The sequence below is a fragment of the Rhinolophus sinicus genome, linkage group LG10 (genome assembly GCF_036562045.2).
Source record: "Rhinolophus sinicus isolate RSC01 linkage group LG10, ASM3656204v1, whole genome shotgun sequence".
In the NCBI taxonomy this organism is placed as follows: domain Eukaryota; kingdom Metazoa; phylum Chordata; class Mammalia; order Chiroptera; family Rhinolophidae; genus Rhinolophus; species Rhinolophus sinicus.
Window position 1 is genome coordinate 9914583 of NC_133759.1, and position 18769 is coordinate 9933351.

Below are 18769 nucleotides of genomic sequence, written 5' to 3' on the forward strand. Positions count from 1 at the left end.
GTTAAGTATATTGCTTTAATTTCAAAGTATTTTTAATTGTATTTTTAATATTGCTGGTATAGTTTATAAGTGTGAGAAACTTCTTACGAGGAATAACTCACTTTACAAGGAAGGTAAAATTGCACAGGCCACTCTAGAAATAATTTAGTTTTGTTTTGAATTTGAGAGACTCAAGAGGTTAAGTTCACCTAAATTAAAAAATATAATAATAAAGTAAGCAAAATTGTAACCACATAAATATTTTACAGTTTTGCATTTGTGGAGTGGAAAGTGATAGTTCTACATTGATGGTGTGAAAAGGGAAACAAATGAAAGACAGAAGGAGCAAAGGAGAGAAAGAGAAACAGACTTGGGTGAGGCACAGAGAAGCAAAAGAGAAGATATGAGCAAAAAGAAAATAAGAGGCTTCTGTAGAACTACACAGATAACATCAAATTTATCCTCTACCAGAGCATTTTTCAATGGAGTGATGAAATTTAATGGGTTCCAAACAGAATTTTTTTTTTTTTTTATGAAACAAGAAAATACAAAACATGATTCATCACTTGTAGTAAGGAAAATGTTGTTTTTCTACAGCTATTATTTCACATATTTATAAATATGTACTGGCTTGTAATGTAAAATGTATTATTACTATGGGTAATTGACAAAAAGGCTGGAGGATGACTGCTCTAGAATAATTACTATTAATAGCAGTAACTTAGTCTATCATTACAAGTTTGAAAACTATTGCCCCAGAAAAATCCAGAATGTTATTGCTTCCTTTTGAGATGCTAACAACTACCTGACTGTGGTCCATGTTCATTTATTTACACATTCACATGTTCTGTTTCTGAATAGGGCTGCCACAAATTTATTGGGGCAATTATTCTGCAGATAGAAGTGGCCAGCAGCAGAGAGATATTACAGCACAGTATGCAATTCATTGGGCCAGAGATTCCCAAGCCTGATGCCATGCTGTGAGGTGCTAGGTCTCCTAATATTACAAACAATTACTCTGATCAAGTACAATACCATTTATTCCAGCAAAGATGAGAAACAATCGTTTATATGGCCCCAAAGAGAAAAAAGTAAAAATCAGAATGGTGCTTTTTCATACTGCCCACCAGCTACCGTGTTTTCCCGAAAATTAGACCCAACCGGAAAATCAGCCCTAGCATGATTTTTCAGGATGACATCCCCTGAACGTAAGCCCTAATGTGACTTTTGGAGCAAAAATTAATATAAGACCCGGTCTTATTTTCAGGGAGACACGGTACTTTAAAGAGGAGGAAGAGATGAGGAAAGGGATCAAAAGTAAAATAATGTTCTGTAAAAGTCTGTAGAGTAGTGGAATTAAAGTAATAGAAAGAACTAAAATGCCACTTTTGGGCAGCAGAGAGACCTTGGAGCAGGCTGCCCTGTCTTTAGGTCTTAGTTCTGATACCATGTGTCCTTTGGAAAGTAAATCACTTGGACACAATTTTAAAGACAGGGTCAGTTTCAACCTCAGAATTGTTCCACTAAATGAAAAAATATGTAAGTAATGTATTTAGCACGGTGTAGACACTAAATACCAGTTCTCATAACTAAGTGTAAAATTTTGCACTATAATTACAGTGCCTCAGATCATCAGTGGAAATGGAGAATAGAGCAAGGTAGGATCTTAAAAGGCAGGCCCAGGAGTCTAAATATATGAAGAAGATAAAAAAAAAAAAAGGCCTTTACTTTTGGTAGAAACCCTTTTTTTCTTTTGTCATTTGGTATGGTGAAACTGGTGGTTAGACTACTCTACTCTAGAGGCCAATCTCTTGGGGAACAAACTGCAGTTAAATCAGATTCTGAGACAGTAAACGGGGTTAGTTACTTGAGATGATGTAATTTGCCCAGGATAGACCCATATTAGGCAAGGGTCTATTGGGACTCAAATATCTGGTAAAAGTGATAGGCTTTTATTTTCTGTGCATTGGTGCTGGGCATCCCCCCACCCCTCAGAAGTTTATGTTTATTATTTACTGGCTCTAGAAGGTACAATGGCTCTTTATGGATTTAAGTGCAAGTTGCAAAAGTGGTATAACTAATCCTCACTGATCACCAGCATTAATTCTGTACAGAGTTCAAATTTTGATGCCTGACTTTCTAACCTTCCTAATCTGGTATCATTCTACTTACCAAGTCTAATTTCTCACAATTCTTCAACATCTATTGCTTTAGAAGGAAAGAACTTAATCTCTATTTACATAGATTTCAATGCTTGAAAAATAGCCCAGAATACAGTAGGAACTGAAATCTTAATTCTGTCCCCTCCCTCAGTGTAGGAGGGATAGGGCTTAGAAAGGTAAATGAGTCATGGACAAATCCTACCCTCAAGAAGTCCAACAGTTTAGTAGGTAAGAGAGATGTAAATTACCCTATAATGAAATCAGTGCTATAAGTAAGGTAGAAAAGGGTGCTAGGGGAACAGAGAAGGGCTCCTACCGGTACCTCTACCCCAAGGAGTCAGGAAAGGCTCATAACCTTCACCACACAACCATATTCATATCTATCTCTATCTTTTGGCCCACATTTTCTTCATTATGTCTCTTCCCTCAAACTTTTTTCCTTTGTCCCCTTTGTTAACCTAAATCAATCCAAACGTCAAAGATCAGTACAAATTTTGGCTTTTCCAAGATGTCCTTTCCTCTTTTTCTAAACTACTAGTATTCTTAGGACCTCAGTTTATGTTTTTGTTCCAAATACATTAGTTCCCTCCCTGCCACAGCTATTTAGTAATTCTCTTGAATATTTGGCAGATGCTTAAAATTTCAATGATCCACTGTTTAACATCACTCAACTGATATTTCAGCACATAATAAAATTGTGATTGAAGATAATCCTATGTTCCAGGAAACAGTAACTGTCCAGTGCTATTATAAACTATTACAGACATTCTCAGATCTCCAATTATACTTATAGACTAATTCAAAAGTTTTACAATTTCACTCAATATACACTTCCAAGCTCACCAGTTCAAATCTTAATGAATTAGTTCTAATATGCTTTTAATGCTTTGGATTTTAATATATGGAGATTGACAATGGATAAACATTCAAATATACCTTAAACACCTTAAAAATTCTCCCTAACCAGGTCTGAGAATACTTTCCCCAAGAATTAAATCAACTCAGGTTTGTCCACCTGTTTTACCAATAAGAGGCAGTCCAGAGCTGCTGACGCTGTCTGGGCCTAGCCCTCCCATCTTCAATTTCTATTCCTGTAAAATAGAAACTCATTCTAACAGGCTTCAACCTCTCAGTGTCTTAGAGTGAGGAAAAAGGATTATATAAACTGACAACTGATTGCTAAAATGAAGACAACTACAATTTGAAATTATATTTTAAGCTTAATTTAGTTGTAGAACCATTAACAACTTTCTACACAACTATTAACAGATCCACTGGTTCTCATGCCTCTATTTCTCCCTGTTAAGGTTTATCCTAGTACTATGGATGATTGTAAAACTGGTATTTCCAACAAAGAAGAAGAAGAAAAAATAAAATATTAAAATAACCATTGAGGAAATTTTCAAGTTTATTTAAAAACCAAAACTTCAAAAATAGATATGAAAGAAAAAGAGGAGCCAATAAAAGTATAATTGGTGCTTTGAAGTGAAGGGAAATTAAGTTCAAAGACAATAAGAAAAATTATCTGATATAAATTTGATACTACAAACCAAAATGGTTCACCTTGTCCAGGGAAACCATACATAATTACCAATCCACAGAAAGAAAGAAAGAAAGGGGGGGGGGGAAGCAGTTGAGAGAGGGATGATGGGAGAATTAGTTTGGTCTCAGACTTCTCCATTATAACACTCAAAGCCAGAATGCAGGGAGGAATGACTACACAATTGTGAAGAGGAAAATTGTAAACTAAGAGTTTTATACCCAATTTGCTCTTAGATTACAGTCATTCTTATGTACCCAAGATCTTAGGGAACACAGTAATCATGAACACTTCTGGAAAAAAAAAAAATTGCTCTGAAATCTGGCCAACTCAGAAATGCATCAAAATTGTAAAGTTTAAAGTAAAAAGGATTGATGGTAAGGACTAAATCAATTTAAATACAGAACTAAGAGTAACAGTCTTTGGGAATTCAGATTAGTGAAGAGAATGTAATTGGCACAGGCTAAACAATATAAAACAAAAAGTGTTTAACAAAGATGTGGAGGGGGGACCAAGATTGGGAGAAAAAGTGAATGTGTACTGACATGTTCATCTTTCATATCGGAAAGCAAATGCTGCTGTCTGAGGTTAGAACACAATTTCTAAAAGTCACGATAACGAAACTCAAACTTTTAAATAAACTTTCTTATTAACTTGAAAGAGCGTTTTAGGAACTAATTTCCTATGGTAAACTAGTATATTGATTCAGCAGTTCCTTTAGTTTCATTTCAGTTCCCCCTCTCCCTAGTTAAGTGTCAATAAAATTAAATGTTTTTACTAAAAAAACTGCATGATCCAATTGTTCTAAAATTATATCCAGGTATAACATATGCCTAGATAGATGTCTGGAATGATACTTATAAATTGTTAGCAATTAATTTGCTATTTTGGGTGGTGGGATTCCCTTCTTTTTACACTTTTAATGTAACAAACAGGTATCATTTTTACAAAATCAGCCATTATTCTAAAACAATAACAACAACATCAACAACAACCTTCCTGCCAAATTCACAACATTTCTCTTTTTACCTTTGGCTGTAGCTCATTGTCAACATCTGGTTAACTAACAGGTATTTACTCTTAAATGCAGGATTTGCTCTAATTTCCCTTTGTATTCCCCAAAGGAAGCATGGTATAACAAGAGTTAAAATTATCTTTAATAATTACCTTTTACTTAGCCCTTACTGCTACTCACCCAGTGCCATGCTAAAACATTTTGCATCCATTCTTTGATTTAATCTTCACAACCCTGAGGCAAGTACCTTCCCTTTTTATAGACAAAGTGAAATAATTTGCATAAAAGGTCATATAGCTATTAGGTGGCAAGAAGAAGATTCAAACACCTAGGTCAGACTATAAAGGTCAAGCTCTTAACTATTAATTTTGAAAGTAAGACAGGCCTGGGTTCAAATGCAGATTCTGTTATTAGCAGTGTGGCCTTGGGTAAGTAACAACTTGTCATCTTTATTTTTTCTATCTTCAAAATGGGCAGATTACCATCATACCTCATTACATCGTTAAATAATAAATAAAGCTCTTGGACCTCCATTTGACAAATAGAAAGTACTCTATAGTCTATGTGGTAATAAGTTACAAGTTCTTGTAACACTAAGAACATCAAGAGTAATGTGGTATTACAAAAGAAACTAAAATTTATACATACCAGAGAAATTTAAGTCATGTACCATGAATCTTAATGGAAAGTGTTTTCATGTTTCCTTTTGAGTCTGTTCACAAATTATTCCAGTATTCAAGTATTGTAACATACGAGTATAAATTAGGGCTTGAAGAATTAATATTTAGTAAAATATGACATAATATTAAAGAAAATTTGGGCCAACCGGAATTGATCAAGTTCCTGAGCATGAAGTTTACCCATTTAAGTTGTCGCAGGCAAATCTGCCCTATTTGGGGGCTAAATCATCATTTAAAACCATCACCTTAAAAGTAAAATCATGAAAAAAATTTTAAGAGTTTAACTTCTGATTCTACTGTCAAGTCAAATAAACTTTTCGAAGACTTTTCCAAGACTTCTCTGTTCCCTGAAAAATGAATTTTTTATCTAACAATGAAGACACGGGAAATGGGTTAAAAAATATAGCACTGTTCTTATTAAGTTGACTTGGCTGTAATAAAAGTATATCTGCATATTGATAACAATTAAAGAACACATGCAAATAAATTTAATTGACTTTTGAAAGAAGCAATCTCAATAATTAAAAAGCTACTTAATAAACCACCATTTTAATTTTGGACAGCCAATCTGCTCCATTATAATTTCCAAGATATAACTGTTTTATTTCGATTACAAGCTTTAGCATAATGACATTTCCAGGTCTCAGCAATAATATGCTGGGTTAAAAAATAATGGAGCTTCAGTTATTACTGAATAAATTAGGGACACCTAAGAGCAGAAAGTGCTTTTGAAAACCCCAACAACAATCTGTAACAAAGGCATACTTGAACATGCATACCTCAAGTCATCACTTGGATTTTTTCCAGGAAGTTCCATGTTCTTGGAGTCTGTTGATTGGTGCTCTTCAGCAACATTGGGCTCCTGGCTTATCATGGGGACCTCTGAAGTAAATGAGAGCTCCCCTTCATTGGAGACTCCAAAGAGGTCAGGGTCATCTTGAATTACATCAATTAAGAGGACATCATCTTCGTATGCTTTAAGAATATCTGGAAACCCCACTTTAATATCTGAAAAGTTCTTAGTCATTTTTCTACCACTAATTTCAGAGGAAACTTGTTCAAATGTTTCTTGTTCATTAGAGAAGGTAGGACTTTTCTCTACATACCCAGGATCACAAGAAAAAATATTGTTCTCAATTGTGTGAGAAACAGCTTCCTTATTAGAAATAATATTGCCTGGTCCAGAGATGTAGCTGGATGGTTTATTATTATTACCTTGCTTTAAAAAGCTTGGAGGAATAACATAGGGATTCTTACTGCAGTATGAATCAGAATTAGCTTGCCCTGGAGTTACACTATTTTGTATGCTCCAAGACTGAGGTCCTGAAATTACTGTGAAGACATTTCCTTTGCTCCTCTTCTGTCTTACCTCTGCTCCAGATAAATTGTCAAGAAGCTCCAAGGGACTGTATGTTTCTCTCTCTGATGACTTGGCATTTATTTCTTTTTGTTTTTCTGTTTTATTCTTAAGTAAAGGAATTTTAAAATTACTCAGCCGTCCTGTGTTTAATATTTTAACCAAGTCTGGAGCCACAAGTGTTTGCTTAGCAATACATGCTTTTTGGTGACTAGTTTTGCCTGTAGTGTTATTTGCTTCCTGGGCATGCTGGGAAGCCACTGCCAAATTAAGTTTTGTTAAAGTCCCTCTATCTTTTTTTTTACTTCCTGTTAAGTTTTGAGTCACATTAGTTAACAAAGTATCTTCAGTCATATTAAAAACTACCTCTGACCCACTTCTGTTCTGTTCCTCTGACTTTATCTTTTCATCGTTATTGATTATAGATTCTTTCATAACCATTAACGTAGGTTCTACTGCAGAAACTGAAGACAAACAATTTAAATTAGACTCCAATTTTTCTTTACATGAAGGTTCACTGTTTGTTTCTGTTATGGAACTTTGTAATGATAATTTGGAGTCAGTTAACTGAGTTTGATTTGTTTGGTGTTTAAGAAAATCGTCTTGGCTAAAACTTTCCTGAGACCCAGGAATAAAGTAACTTGATTCTGGCAAGGAAGTCTTTTTCCAACAGTAGGGAGATGTTCTAGCACATGAATAACAAGGCCAAGTTCTTTTACCAGTCATTGGTATTGTTCTATGACAGCTGAACTTCGATTCTTCAGCTTCATTTCTCAAGTCTTCCTGTGATCTCTTTTCAACAGGATGGCAATCATTAGGTGATTTCACTACTGAACTTTTCATTGACTTAAAATACTCTTCTAGTTCCATGCTTTTACAACTTAAGGGCTCTGAAGCATTCTTTGTTTCTTCTTTCAAAAGTGGCTCAAGGGTTTTCTGAAACATAGCATTTACACGATGCTCAGGAGTTGTCTTTTTTCCTACTGTTTTTGGAAGACTTAACAAATGATCCACTGGAGAGAGTGTATTATGGTTTACTTTTCTCAAAAGTTCTAAAGGACTTTTTTTAGTCTCTAAAGTCTCTGCTTGTTTACCGTCAGCACCCGTTTGGTTTCCTTGTAACAGCAACTCACACTTGTTATACACATTAGAGAAGTTCATCTTGATAACCGTTTCATCTTCTTTTTCAGATACCTTCATTCTTTTCCTGGGTCTTCTCCCAACATTGCTCTCCTCTACTGAATATTTATTTTTTCCACCTTGAAGGCAGGGAAGCAAGCCATTATTTCTACTTTGGTATAAATCAGTTTCTTCAAGCAATAATTTATTTACTCCCATTAAGCTTTCTTCAGTTTTTAAAAGTTGAGGAATATTATTTGTGTCGCTCTTATCTGCAAGACTCCTAAGGTTTTCTTTCTTTAACTTTGAGGAATTTTCTGGTACATGCATACATCCATCATCAGGTTTATATGCAAGGTTATTTTCATCATTACAATCCTTGAAATGGGGGAAACAACTGCAATCATGTAATTTTAACTTGTCATTATTTTCTACTCCAGGTGACAAGCTGTTACAAGAATATTTTGGAGTATTCTTGTACAGTTCATCTTGGAATTCAACCTTAGTATTTTGTGTATCCTTATTTTCAGTTATTTTGAGTGGTGGGTTTTCTAAGCTTTTATGTTTTTTAATTCGAATTCTTCTTTTAATACCTTCTACCGAACCTTCCTTACCCAAAGACTGCAAGGAAGCTGTACTTCGAAATTCACTGCACTCCACTGTTTGGAAAGATTCCGAACTGGTTAATGATTCCTTTCTTACCAGGTCAATCCCTGGCTGTAGATCATCACTTGAGGCTTCAGTAGCTTTTCTTTTTTCCTCTGTTGATCAAAATGACAAAACATACCAGAAAATATTTTACATTGAGGAAGAAAAAGCAATAGCACTTAAAACAAAAAATTGTGAAGCCACCCATTTTTATTTCCCTGAATAGCTGTATGGAAATATACACTCGTTTTTAAAACAAAAGACCTAATTTCTGTTAAGGAACTACATACAAACCTGTATAAATTCTAAGACAGCTAAATAACCTTTAGCAGCATCATCATTTCACAATAGCCAACATGGATCTCTTAGTAGGAATTCCTTTTATAGTAATTCTGATCTAGGGCTCCGAAGTGGGTAAACACTTTTAAAGAGAACTTTTTTTTTTTATTTTTTTATTTTTTTTTTTTAACCCCTTTCCTGGTCATCAGGAAAACCCACACAGATTCAAGTTAAATGCTAGCGGTAAAACAAGGATGGAGCAGGCTGATGTGCAAAGGCTACAAAGTGACCCCTGGGTGCTCTCTTACGGTGTCTCTGGGATTGCAAGCGGAGCTGCGTCTCCTTCGCAGCTTCTAAGCCCGGCTAGTCCCACAGGTGTGAAGGGCCCACCTGGCGCCCCAGCCCTCCACTCGCCGCCTTGCCACGGCCTTCCCAGCCCCGGACGCCTCACCCGACTTGTCACTTTCCACCTCTTCTCTCTCAGACGCCCGGGTCACCATTCTCTGTTGCCTGCTCTCCTCACGCCCCTCGGCCTCAGGGCCGCAGCTTCCAGCCTCGCCTGGCTCTGGCCTCCGGCCTCGCTTCCTCAGGCCTCGCTTGTCGCTTTCACGCCCGGGGGCCTTTGTAGGGCCCGAGGGCGGCGGCCGCCGCATCCGCCCCGGGCCGCCCGCTCTGCCCGCTGAGGGGGCCACCAGCCGCGCCAAGCCTCCTGCTGCCTCAGACACCCGCTGCCTTGCTCCCAACCCCGCGTCGCCCACCACTAGGCCGGGGCCGGAAGCGGAAGTGCGGCAGGGAAGGCGCGCGGGGCACAACCGGCGAGCTGAGGAGCCGCAGGCGCCGTCTCGGGCTGCAAGGTAGTGAGGGGTCCCCGCCGCCCTGGGTCGCACCTTCCCCTGCGCTGAAACCTTCCGGAACCATTCAGGGCCCTTCCCCACCTGCTGCCCCTGGCTGCTCACAGACACTGTCGGCCAGTGGCTTCTGACTCCACGCTGTCTCCGGGGGTCCCTTTCCATCGCCTTCTGGATATGCTCACCCAGATGTCGTATAGGCACCTCAAACTCTGGCTGTGCAAACCTGGCCTATCTTTCCTCACAGGCTTCGTCCTCTCGTGTTGGTGGACCTGCCACCATCCACCGAATGGTCTAGGCCTAGAAAACAGAGACCCTTCTTTCCACTTCATACCCCACATCTACATGAGATCTGCCTGATGCTCCTGTTTGTCAGGCACTTTCTCCTTTGCTGTTACTGTTTCTGGCACTCAGACTTTGACTGATTCACTGCATTAACCTCCTAAATTGTATTCGTGCCTCCATCTTTATGGTATTTCAAACTTCCACCTGTCGCCAGGCCATGCCCCTCAAATAAAAGGAGAGTCTGGCATTTTCCAGCTTGACCCTCATGACCCTCCTTTGCTCAAAGACTAAAACTAACAGAAAGTCCAACTCGTTCGTGTGGTATTTGCGGGTCTTTCTGCTGTGGCCCCTGAATGTTGAATTGATTTTTGTCTCTTACTGGTACTGTAGGGGAAAAGTGGTGCTTCAGTGGGAAACTATGCGTAGGAGTCACCCTTCGGCATTATCTGATTCTGTGGGAGCTATTTTACAACTATATAAGTTGTAAATAAGTGGGAGCAATGCAAAAATAATGGTCTACCAACACACAAGTTCTGTCCTGTAGAAGTTCAATTGAATTCCCGGATGAAATTCACTTTGACAGAAACCAGCTTTGCCTTCATTTGCACATTCATTTCAATATCCCTGATCTATAAGTGTGTCTGTTTTTGGGACTTATCCTTGAATCGGTGGTTATAAAATCTGCCTGATGAGAGAAGTGAAATCTTTAACACATGTTAATTTTTACATCTATAGGAGAATCATGGTTTTGATTCTTTTTTGGGGAAAACGATGTTTTAACACCACACATACCCTGCACATAAACCACATTGGGCTATTATTTCATATGCTGTGTCGTGCCTTTGTCTCTCTCTACATGCTAGTCTTGGAAGTTCTTCCTTTGCTCGTCTGCCATTTGAACGTCACATTCACCTTCCAGGTTCAGGGCAATGATGACTCCTCAAGGAAAGTTCTCTGCTGCCTTTCTCCGTATACTTGGAGGGGTCAGGTGTTCGGGCCTGTCTGCTAACACATTGCTTTCAACTCCTTACTTGTGTGTCTCCCTCAGGGCACATGCCTCCTGTAATGTTTGCTTTTGTGTGTTTAAAGAGGATTTTGGTGATTTTGAACATACGTGTGTTATGCATTAAAAGATTGTAGGTATGATGTAGAGAGAGTGAGTGCTGTGGCAGTTTGGATGAGCAGTTTAAGTGAAGTATCTTCAGGAGCTTCTATAAAACTTAGGTAAAGGAGGTGTAAAGGGTCTAGAAACTTTCTTTGTTTCTTTCTGATTGTAAATACCCCCAGTAAAAGGGAGATATATTTCAGAAGAGCAAAATTTAGAAAAAGTTATTTTAAGGATTTCAGGCTTCATACTCACTCCAAGTTCACTTTGTGCCTCAGTTTCCTCAGCTGTAAAATGAAATAGGAGTATCTCCTGAAGGAAACCAGAGTATGTCATCCCATAATATGCCTCTTTAACATAAACATTATTTTGAATTGAAGGCTTTCTCTGGTTGATCCTAAGTTGGAAGCAGGGACAAAAATTAGGGAGGCCATCAGTTATTAATCAAGTCCTGGCCATTTGGGGCTGATTGTTACAGAAGTTATTGGTTAGCTTCTTGGATTGTTACTGGAGATAGCAGTCTGACTTCTTACAAGTCTGACTTATAGCAGGCTGGCTTCCCAGGCCATTTATTGTAGATAAAGGTGTTAGTTTGCTGGACAGGTTGCTGCATTCTGTGGGTCAGAGTTCTATTTTTATATATCATCTGGTTTTTATATATCATCAATTTGCATGCTTAGTCTCTCACTCCTTTTCTTCTGCCTCAGAGAAAGAACTTCTCTCTATTTCTCCAAGGCTGACACTTACACTGATGATCTCAGCACCATACAGCCCTGCTTGCACCTGCCAGATGCCTCTCAGTCTACCTACTCACACTCTTGCTCCTTAGTTCCTTGGAAACTGGTTTCCTTTCCATATACTCCAATGAAATTTCAATCTCAAATGAGATTGCAGGTGTAAAAAGCTGACAACACAAACATCACAAAATCTATAAAAGTAGCATAACATCATTATTATATTTATAACTCCTGTATTACATATTATATATAATTATATGTTGTACTATGTCTATAGTATTATATTATTATAACTTTTATCTTAACTTCTTTTGGCTATATACTTGATTACCACCTCACATGACAATAGCTTTGTAATATTTTTCTACAGAGAGAACAAAGAACCTGGTCTCATCGCTTCTCAGCCTTTGGCTAAGATGAAGTGTGTAGAATCTGGTCTTTCCTTGAACATGGTCAACTGAAACTTGTTCGTATCTGGTAGTTTAGAAGCATAAACGTGTGTCTTTATACTGACATACTGTTTATAGTGTTGCTGCAGGTTTGTGCCTGGCAAACATAGGAATCCTGATAAATTCTACTTCATGTAATTAGCAACTGAGAGGGTAAATATGGCAGATGACAAAGAAAGCAGACAGTGGCCAGATGACATACAAAAATAAAACTTCAACCCACAACTTGCAGCAATCAGCCCAGGAAACCAAAACAGTATCCACCTAAATAGCCTGGGAACCTAGTCTACTATCTATAAGTCAGACTTGCAGGAAGTTAGACTGCTATCTCTATCCACTGGTCCAGGAAGCCAGACAATAACCTATGTAACAATCAGCCCCAAATGGCCAGAACTTGATTAAAACTTGATAGCGTCCCTAAGTTTTGCTTCCAACTTAGGAGCAACCATAGAAAGCCAAATATGCCCGCTTAACCAGTCACATGGGAAGTTCCAGTCCTAGTCAGCCCACCTATGGCTTCCCCATGCCCACAGCCTCCCATCAGGGCACCCTTGAAGCCTGCCCTTTTGCTTTCCCATGCCCCGCCTGCCTTTGATCCTCTGCCAAAATGCCAGTGGTAGTGGCCGACTCTATTGCTATAGCAAGCTCTGAATAGACTTTGCCTGTTCTAATTTGGTTGGTCTTCATTTATTTCTACATATCAAAAAAGAAAAAGATGTGTAATGACTTTATAATTGCTTATGCAGTATTATCTAGTACATTCAGACAAAAGAGATCTTCCATTTTAACTGGGCATTGATTAAAAACCCAGTCCTTTGTTTGCAATTTACATGTCTAATCATTGAAAGAGTTTTCCATAAACCAACTTTGAGTCCTGTCTGTTTCAAATCTTATTTTCCTCCCTGCCCATTCACTTCTGTGGCAGGAGCTGCAGACCACTTTCATACTGTGATATGACATCTGGCCCTGTGCCATCGGCTACCATGCTGGGTGAGTGTACAGTAGAGCAAATCATTTCCATTTCAGCAGAGCAGGCAGTAACAACTCTACACTGAGGTACAGGGATCTTCATAGTTGTATCAGTGAAACCCAAACTAAATATATCCCCAATTCAAATTCTCCTTAGCCAGACTTAAGGAGGCTGCAGGGGAATCCGTGTCCTGCAGTGGCAACAGATTTCTGTTAGAGCAAAGGAATGGAATGGTATGGATGGTATGAAGGCTCTTCTGCACAGACTTTGCATTCTAGGGGGCACTATGGAAGGGGATTGAGCTGGGACATGCAGAGCGTGGAGGACGCCTGGGGAGTCTTGACCTTCCTCTGGTGATTTTTCAAGTCGGGATACTGTCCAGGTAAGGGAACCAGTCTAGTTGTTCCCATGTCATCCTCTACTAATAATGATAATAGGTAAGCCTATTAAGCATGTATTATATAAAAGCACTCTTCTAAATAATATTGTTATTTACCCATTTTACAGATGAAGAAATTGGGGCACATAGAGGTTAAGTGACTTTTGTAAAGTCCCAAAGGCAGTGAATAAGTCATGTACCTCAAAAGTCTACATGTTTATCTGCCTCTCATACTGATGTCCTGTTAGAATTTCCTGGTTTTGTCTTCATTCTCCATTTGTATTATTTTCTTATTGCTTCTGCAACAAATTGTCACCATCTTGGTGGCTTAAGTCAATACAAATTTATCTCACAGTTCTGGAGGCCAGAAGTCTGAAATGGGTCTCATTGGGCTAAAATCAAGGTTTCAGCAGGATTATGTTCCTTTCTCAAGGCTCTAGGGGGAGAATCCATTTTATTTCCCTTTTCAGCTTCCAGAGGCTGCCTGCATTCCTGGCTCATGGCCTTTCCCATCTTCAAAGTCAGCAATGGCTGGTCAGACTTTCTCACATCGATCACTCTGACACTCACTCTTCTGCTTCCCTCTTCCACATTTAGGGACCCTTGTGATTACATTGGTCCAGGATCTCCCTATTTTAAGGTCAGCCTTAATTTTATCTGTTATCTTAATTCCCCTTTGCCACCTAATGTATTCACAGGTTCTGTGGATTAGGATGTGGACACATCGGGAGGCCATTATTCTGCTTATCACGTCAGTAGACTCTAACTTCCATAAAGAAAAATGACGCCTCTGTTTCTAGTTGGACCATAACTGGCCCCACACCTGTGTAATGCTTGCTCAATGTACAGGTTATGCCTTTGTTAAAATAACTGATTTGAGTATGTCTCTGAGGGACATGGCATTTAATATACTCCTAGTAGCCCTACAAGGAAAGTCCACTGTGGGTCACTTAGACCAGGACACTGAGGCTTAGAGGGGTGTCCTCCTTCAGTGAGTAGGAGCAGGGCAGAGATACACACCCGCCTTCGCCCAGCTCCTTAGCCCATAAAGTTCATCACTGCACCACAGTGCCTCCCATGAATGGATTTCTCTAGTGCTTGCTGGGGCTTAAGGCATTTGCACATTTTATTTTTATGGTCATCCCACAAAGTGGGCCAGTATATGGTGAAAGCTTCAGTTCCAACAAAGGGAAAGGATCTGTGGAGAATCAAAGTCTTGCTCATGGCCACTGGCCCTGTGGTCAGGTTTTGGATTCTTGCTCTCTGCCACACTTTCTCCGTTTCTCTAGGGTGCTTTTCAGATACTAACTTTGCTGCAACTTGAAAGACTGTTTTCTATTGGAGACAATTTTCTATTGACTTTAACCTTTTTAAAAAACTGTGAAATGCAACACACATACAGAAAAGTATTTAGAACACATGTTGAGCATAAGCTGAGGTCTAGATAAACACCACCCATTCAAGAAGCAACATTTCAGCACCCAGAAACCCTATGTGCCCTGAACACAACCCTGCCTCTTCACCCAAAGGTAGTCACCATCCTCTATTTTATGGAAATTTCTTGCCTTGATTTACAGTTGCTCTACTTAGTGTATGTCTCTAAACACTATAGCATTGCCTGCTTTAAAACTTATATTAATCATATTGTATTCTTTTGTGTCTGCTTTTCACTCAACATTGTTTCAAAGGTTCTTCCATATTGCTACATGTAGGTCCAGTCTGTTTTCATTGCTATATAACAAATTACATTGCATGATCATACCAAAGTTACTTAAGCCGTTTACTATTTGATAATAGAGGTAGTTTCAGTTTTCAGCTATTACAGATTAGAGAAACATGAATGTTTCTGCATGTGCACATAGGAACACATTTTCTTAGGGTGTCATGGAATTTCTGGGTCATAGTATGTGGCCATGGCAGTATATGTGCTGGAACTGGCTCATACTGGCTCATGCTGGCCCCCAAGAGACAAACATTAAATCTTCAGGAATTTTATAAGTAAATTAACACAGCTTTTATGTAATAATTATGTAAACTTGTAATTAATTATATTTTTAAAAAGTCTCATCACTTCCTAGTTTTTACACCATGGAAATCAGCAAACACTACAAATCAGGGCTTTCCTCCTAGAGAGCTGGCTGTTACACATTTAGCAGCCCTCACTGGCTGTGTGTCTTCAAATTTATCAGATAATTCCAACAAAACTGTTTTCCAAAGTAGTCGCATCTGTTTATATTCTCAGCAGCAATTTCAATGTTCTGGTGCATCTTTGCCAACACTTAAATCATATTCTGGAGGGCATGCAGCAGTATCTTTGGTTTTCATTTGTATTTCCCTTCAGCACTCGCCTTGCTTATTGACTATTTGGATTTTCTCTTTCTATAAAATGTTTCTTCAAGTCTTCTGCTCAATTTTCTGTTATGTTGACTGTCATTTTCTAGACGTTTTCTCTGACAATGGATATGAACCCTTTGTGGATTATGTGTACCTCTTTTTTCCATTCCTTTTTGGTTGTAAAACAGGAATGAAATAACACATAAAATATTATAAAACAAATACCCTTGCAATCATTACCCAGGTCAAGAAATAGACCTTTTGCCACCCACTTTGGCAGCCCCTCTGTGCCCTGTGAAATCACAGCCCTTACCTCTTTCCTAAAAGTAACAACCATCCAAAATTCGACAGTCATGGCTTTCCTCACTTTTCTTTATAGTTTTAACACCAAAATGTGCATCTTTATATGCAATAGTTTAGCTTTGCTTCTTAAATATAAATATCTTTGAAATCTTTTAATCTATAGTTTTCTCCCTCCTCCCTTTTTCTTTTTGCAATTTGAAGAAATTAAGTCATTTGTCCTCTAATATTTCCCATAGACTGGATTTTGGTGATTGTATCCCTATAATGTAATTTGTCATTTTCTTCTGTCCTCTGAATTTTATGATATTTGATCCTATTTTGGTTCTTTAAAAACGTTTTTGTAAGATGAAAAGATTTATAGGTGGCAACGTGTTTTTGCGTTGGGAGGCACGTGTCTGGTCATCCTATCTGCTGAGATATTACTAGACCCTGACAAAATGGTGACATTCTAAATCCATTATTCTTTTCATATATTAGCTGGGTAGCTACTTCTATACAGAGAAACTTCCTGTCATCTGCTACTTGGTTACCTAGTGGGTTTCTCTGTATAGAAAAACCAGGGAAATTGTTTGGTTCAATTTACTGTCTTTTAAAAAGGGTTTGTTCTCTGTCATGCTCCAGAGGTGACTTTTTTCTTTTAGTAACATTCGTAATGGATTTATCGATGACTTACATACTTGAGTATTTCTGTTTATTACCATTATGTTTTTTTATTGCTATGTAAATGCTCTCATCTCGGGCCTGTGGGGGCCTCACTGTGTCCTTAGAAACCCCAGCCTGTTAGGCTTTGATACCTTTGAGAGCTTCCCTGCTTTCTGACATGACAAGGTGTTCCAGGCTCATCTCCCACATTTCCTGTCTGCCTTTGGAATCATCCATTTCTCCAAGAAGCCTTGGTTTCTTTGAACAGGAAATGGTATTTCAAGACCATCGTCTGGATGCTAGGGGTGCTCATTGCTGACAGGTTGATCACTGTCCCTAGGCCGCTTTAGAAGACAGAGTTAGGAAGCTAACTGAGAATACCTTGAGTTCATGCTAACACGTGTATTTCAAATTCATGACTGCCGGATTCTTACTGAACTTCTTTCATCTTGTCTTTGTTATCTCCTTTCTAGAGAATCCTGGTTCTCAAGGATACTGGGGAGGATAGATTAGAATATGTCATAATTACACATATTCTCTCCTGTATCACACACGAGACCCTCAGAGCTACAAAACCAATGCTGACGCCACCACCAAAATGATGACTGAAGAGAACTAACTTTTCCATGTGTTCTTCCCATTCTCTCTGCCTTTAATGGTTTGCTGTATCTATATGTCAGAGCGAATAATTATTATAGCAATTAACATTGTCCTCAAATAACAAGGTTTTGTTCAATACCATTTTGTTATAACATTGATGAGATGCCATAGGACCTGAACCCTTGTTTATATCAATTAGCCTTTGGTAAATGGGTATCATTATGTTATTTTGCTTAAAGTCACAGAACCTATCGACGATGTTAAGTGAGGATTTACTGTACTTATTATATTCTCTCCCTCATAATCCTGATTCTCTGTATGCAGGAGCTTATGCAGGGATGCTTAGGTTAAAACTGGTACTTCAGCACCTCCTGTGTGCAAGAACTTTGCAGTGTATTTTTACGTAATTAAAAGAGCAGATTTCAAATTAAAGAAAAGGGAAGTACAATCAACCAAGGTCACGTTATGTACATATATGTATTTTTATCTTTGTGAACACGTACACTCTCCTCTTCCTTTAACTGACATCTGGGTTATGCAATTAGTTCTACCAATCTCACTGATGATCTGTTAGAATAAAGAATGAGAAAATAAGGTAACAGTTATGGCTCCTTCCAGGTTCTTAAGCACAATATTAAGAGATATAGAAAGCTTCTTGAGATTGGAGGATTGCAAGAAAAAAAAAAAAGGATAATTCTTGGAGAAAGTACACAAGGTTTAGTTTTCAAAATTAGTATGTCTTTTTTTTTTTTTTTTAGAAAAAACACATGCCATTTATTAAACATTTCATCAATACAGAAATAGATTTTAAAAATCATTCAAACTCACATCACCCAGAGGGCCTCCTAAACCTAGAATTCCACATTGTCAATTAAATTTCAGTTTTGATTATGTTACTTTTTATCATAACTTCTACCAGAACCTCCAACATTCTGAAAGTCACTTTGGATAAAGAAAAGAAACAAACAAGCTGTACTTGGAATTAGGAAACTGCAACTCAGATGTCTTGATAAATATAGTAGTACATTCATAAGTGGGAGCTGTCAGGATATAACTGGTATATTGTAAGGTGTACAGTGTGGTCATCAAATGCAAACTCTACCTGTAGAAAAGCAAAGCAGCAATTTCCCCATGCCAACGTACTTGGTTGTGCAGGTGTAAGTGGCAAGAAAACAGGTAATGAGATCAATTAATCATACAAAACCCCCTTATTTACCTAAGATGTATTGGGCTATGTGGTGCTGACATGCACACTTCACTCATATTATTATCACATCAATTAGACAAAGCAAACATCGGCTCAGCAGTTCTCATTTTAAACACTTCCTATAGTCTTTG

General features: G+C 38.3%; 1 protein-coding gene across 1 annotated transcript in view; it reads right to left on the reverse strand.

Moving 5' to 3' along the window:
* The window catches only part of TOPAZ1 (testis and ovary specific TOPAZ 1), a 44453-nt gene extending 35021 nt beyond the window's left edge, over nucleotides 1–9432 (reverse strand). The window contains 3 exon segments of the mRNA XM_019723718.2: nucleotides 6156–8613; nucleotides 9088–9180; nucleotides 9183–9432. Of these exon segments, the coding sequence (XP_019579277.2) occupies nucleotides 6156–8613; nucleotides 9088–9180; nucleotides 9183–9432 (2801 nt within the window).
* Nucleotides 9433–18769: the final 9337 nt, after the last annotated feature.